Source organism: Hydra vulgaris, chromosome 15, assembly GCF_038396675.1.
Source record: "Hydra vulgaris chromosome 15, alternate assembly HydraT2T_AEP".
In the NCBI taxonomy this organism is placed as follows: domain Eukaryota; kingdom Metazoa; phylum Cnidaria; class Hydrozoa; order Anthoathecata; family Hydridae; genus Hydra; species Hydra vulgaris.
The window spans coordinates 48647501-48652500 of NC_088934.1; the positions used below are offsets into that span (position 1 = coordinate 48647501).

A 5000-nucleotide genomic window follows, 5' to 3' on the forward strand; every position below is an offset into this window, starting at 1 on the left:
ATTTTAATTTCATTTATTAATAAACATCGTTCAGATGATAATTACACATTTTGGCCCGATAAAGCATCGTCACACTATGCGAAAAATGTTACTAAGTTCCTCCAAAGCGAAAATATTCCTTTTGTATCAATGAATGTTAACCCCACCAATCTTCCTCAATGTAGACCAATTGAAGATTTTTTTGGAGAAATAAGTTTTTTAGTGTACAAGGATGGTTGGAAAGCTCGAAATATTTCACAACGCAAGCGTAGAATTAAGAAATCCTTGAAAGAAATGGACACAACTGGTGTACCAACAGCTTGCGCGAACATTAAAGCAAAGTTGCGCAGAGTAGCGGATAAAGGACCTTTTGTGGAAAACCATTAATTTTATTGTATATTTTAAGTTGTCATCAATTATATATCAACCATATAAAATTGTTATGAATAAATCATTTTATCAAAGTTAACATTTCTTCTCATTCCGGAGTTTTATTTGTAACCCGTTATGTCAAGTTGTATATAAGAAGTCATTAAAAATTGAGGAAGTAATACTAAATAAAAAATGAGCGTAACATTTTCTGTATTTTCTTGCATATAACGTAAATGAGGCTAATTCTATTTTCTCCACAAATTAAATAATTTTAATTTTTATTCCATTTGTAATTAATTATACATACCAATTTATAAACTTTTTATTTATATATTATATATATTTTATATAAATATATATATATACATATATATATATATATATATATATATATATAATATATATATATATATATATATATATATATATATATATATATATATATATACATATATATATAAAGCCTAAATTTCAAACAAGACATGAGTGTCATTCAAAACATTAAAAAGTGATGTGTTTCTGTTGCCTAAATAAAGACAGAAAATGTGCTCTACTAGATTACAAGCCTGATTTGGTAAAATTAGTAATACAGTTTGTGAATCATAGGTTTAATTTAGAAGTTAATTCTACTCTATCTTGCATATTTGGAACTTGTTTTAAATGTTTTTATTTTAGTTGATAAGGCTTTATACATTTGTATGTGCATTTTTAAGTTAAATAGTTACTTTAAAGTTTGTACTTTTAAAAACGTTTTATAAAAATTTGAGTATAAGTACATCAGTGGAAGAGTCAAGAAAAAAAACTTGTTTTACAAAAAATAGAAGAACAGTTTTTGTAGACAGATCATGGAGCTAGTTTCCAATTTTTGAGATTGGAAAAAGTAAAAGAAGCCTCGAAAAATACAATCTATCAAAACTTATCAATAAAACTTCTATTTAATGAAGAAACTTTGTTGATCTAGATGAAACATTTTTCTTGCAATGTAAGCAGAAGTTATGTAAGGGTATCAGGCAGAGAGATAAAATTCGAAATTTACAGTATCTCATTCAATCCGAAAATTTAAAGATTTGCCGGGGAGTTGTATCTTCAGTAGTTTAGAATTTTTTTTTTTTGTTTTGTTTGTTTTTTTACCTCCCCAAGGCCCAGAAGGCCACTACAGATGAGGAGGCTACTTAATCGTGGTTATAACCCTCTCTCAACTCTATAACTCCGAAACACGAACCTTGACGAACTAGGCCGCTGCGCGGAGAAACAAGTTGAGCGCGGTACTACTAGGGACGTGGTAGGAATAGAACTCGGAACCTATCGCTTATGAAGCAAGCGCTCTCCCACTACACCACTACCGCATATAATTATATAATCATATAAATTGGCTACAAAAGATGGAAGTAAAACACTAAATCTTGCAACAAGTAAGATTCATTTTGAAAGTGATTTAGTAATTTTTCAAGTTTAGTTATTTTAATTAAAAATTATTTTTAAAAAAGGTGGTAAATCAATTCAAGTTAACTTGTCTTCAAAATAGGCACCTCTGAAGCCCAATAATGTCAACGCGTTGTTCAACATAAATAGGAAAACAGATTTTCCAATGATAGACATAGATTGTATGATGACTGAGATTAGGAAAGACTTTTGGAGCCAAGGTAATGATCCAAACGCAATAAAGATCATCAAAACAAATCTTTTTTTCTTAAGAAGTATTATTAGAATCGGACTCTTTGAATTTCATCTCAGATATAAAGTAGCTATTACGTATAGTAGAATTGAATTAAGTATTCTAAACATTCTCTCTCATAATATATCTTTCAAAAAAAATATACACATTTTATGCTATAAGTTCTTTGAGTTGCTAAAAAGTAGGTTTTTGAACTAATTTCAAAAGACGCTACATATGTTCTTGAACTATGGAAACTAAAAAAATCAATCAAAGAGACCTGAACACATTCCGTTGCATCTTTGGTGTGGGATTTAATGGTAGTCAAGGGCCTTTACAAGTTGTAATGAACATCTTTGATTCAAAGTACTCACAAGCTATAACTTTTTTAAGCACACTAGCTTCAATAAAGTATAAACTTTAGTCATTGCACGTGTAGTTGACCGATTACAACAGACCATTTACAACTTAGGAAAATTGATCATGATGAAAAAGTTAAATGGAATGAAGTTTTAAGTGGCAGCAAATATTAATTTAATCAACTATATATTTGGTCTTTCAGTGAAGTTATTTTATTAAAAACCAAAATACTTATATATAACATCTATATATAAGTGTTTTAAATTTAAATAAAATTAGTCAAAAAGTTTTATTGAACTTTGATTGCTGGAAGCGTGGAGGAAAGTTTGCCTGCAGCTATTGTGAAGGAACGAAAAAGAAATTCACCGGCCCGCTGTACAAGAACATGCAGATTTACAAGAATGTTGTTGGTTAATGTTTGCTACAAAAAAATTTAGAAACTCTGGTGATTGACATAGTAACACATCCTAAACTAAATTTCACCATATAGTGACTCAAGTTGCAGTTGTGCTATGGGCTGATGAGTTTACTAATAAGTCCTGCCTGAAATATTAAGGAAGTTTAGTAAAGGTAGCAATTAATTAGGCAAAAAAGTAAATAAAAAAAACGTGCTATATATAATATTTAAATCTTTTCTTTTAGTCGCTAAATGCTGTTTTGGAATAGAGCAATCACCAGATTTTGGAAAACACATCAAAGATTTTGTCGCGTAAATCTCAAAAATTATACTAGTTATTCTTTCAGCGTGGGTTAGAAACTTTACCTCATCCATGCATATCTTGCATCTTTTATTGAAAGGAATCAAAAATCCTTGGGTGTTTTTAGTGAACTAACCTTTGAGTCTGTACACAAAAGCATAAATAAAATAATGAAGATGTTTGCAACGTCAGAATTTAATAAATCACACGGAGAAGTATTGATGAAAATGAAAGCGAGATATTCAAGTATAAGAGTCTTTGAGAGTCAGTAAAAAAAAATTCTAATAAAAAAAGAAAACGCACATTATGTATATGATAATATTCAATCATTTAAATTTTCAAAATTAGCTAACATGTTTTAATGTAAAAATGTATGTCAATTTCCTCTAGCTTTTTTCTGTTAATTATTTAGATATAAAACTTTCTGAAACTTTGTTTAATAAACATGAACATATTAAAGTTTCACTTACCAATGCTTTTAATTTCAATTACCATTGATGTATAATGTATATGCAATAAATTTTCAAATCACACATTCTATTGCATACACTTTTTGCGTGGTGTTTCATTAAAAATCATCAAAATCTCCCATTAAAATGTTATTGTTTTTTATTTTTAGCAATTTCCCTGTCAAGTTGACATTTATTTTTGCATTACCATGACATTAACTTAAAACGTCTGCATTGATGCAGCGCAAGTGATTTAGGTTTGTGTTCTAATATTTTTCTTTATTGTTCTCTCTATTCATTCTACTTATATCACTCTTTGTATCTATTTTATATATTTTGTTTAAAATTGATTATTTTTATTTAAGTAAAAACACTTTTACTTAAATAAAAATAATTATTAAAAATAAAAAATTAACATCTTTATAGGATAATTTATAGCGTATATGTTTTTGAAAGCGGCTTTTTTTTTAGTTTCACTTTTTAACTTAATAATAATATCAATAAATTCAGGTTTCATTTTGCAAAAAAAGTATTGAAAGTCAGCGTTTTTAATAAAAGAATAAATTATGACAAAGCTCTTTAATGCAATGTTGATATGGATATCACAAATGCATTAAAATAATGTTTGAAACGTCATGTGTTCAAACTTAAAATGCATTCTAGATAAATGATCAGTCAACAAGTTATAATCTTTGGAATAAAAAAACATGTTTAGTATTGCCTGACAGACGTGTACAAACAAACGGATATCAAACAACAACCCGATCACAAAATTTTATTGAATTATAAAGTAATTTTTTAAACTTTACCGGAATTCCGAACTTCTTTCTAATTTTTTCTCGTATCATTGCCCGAATAAACACTCCAATACATGATGTGCCTAAGCAACCGTAAATTAAGCAGTTATCTCCGACTTGTTCTGCATTTTTACCAATAATTATTGCTGGTGCACAGTACGCAATAACAGTTAAACCAAAGTCTTTGCAGCAGATGCAACAACCATTTTTAAACCCTGGCATTTCGAATAACAGCGTCTAAAGTATCAACACTACTATATACTCAAAAAAATTTTGTTCTATAGAAATTTGTTTCCATTTAGTCCAAAGATAAATATAAAATTATTATTTAATTCGTTGAATAAATTAGTACTAATAAACAATAACTTTTTGTCTACTCAAATATACCTGCTGTAATATGCCTCCAAACAGAAATTAAAAATATATTTATAAATTACAAAAAAATGCTTGTAATAAATTTCTATAAATGATATCGAATATGGAAAGATTATAGTCTATTGTGCATTAATAGAAAACTAAGAAACCGCATGACTCACACATTAAAAATGAACATTATTATCAGTAACTATGAAGAATTTAATGCTGCTTATAGTAATCCAAACAAAGTCGTTTAGATTAACTCTTATTTTGCGTTTACAATTACTGTTTTAATTTTTTTACTACTTTTATTGGTATAAAAAGCAGGCAACTT

General features: G+C 28.0%; 1 protein-coding gene across 2 annotated transcripts in view; it reads right to left on the reverse strand.

The window, feature by feature from the left end:
- The window catches only part of LOC136091353 (uncharacterized), a 26798-nt gene extending 21962 nt beyond the window's left edge, over positions 1–4836 (reverse strand). For both annotated transcript variants that reach the window (XM_065818825.1, XM_065818824.1), the window contains exons 1-2: positions 4697–4836; positions 4322–4546 (exon numbers count right to left, since the gene is read on the reverse strand). In XM_065818825.1, the coding sequence (XP_065674897.1) occupies positions 4322–4531 (210 nt within the window). In that variant the 5' untranslated portion in view covers positions 4532–4546; positions 4697–4836. The remainder of the gene's footprint in view (positions 1–4321; positions 4547–4696) is intronic.
- Positions 4837–5000: the final 164 nt, after the last annotated feature.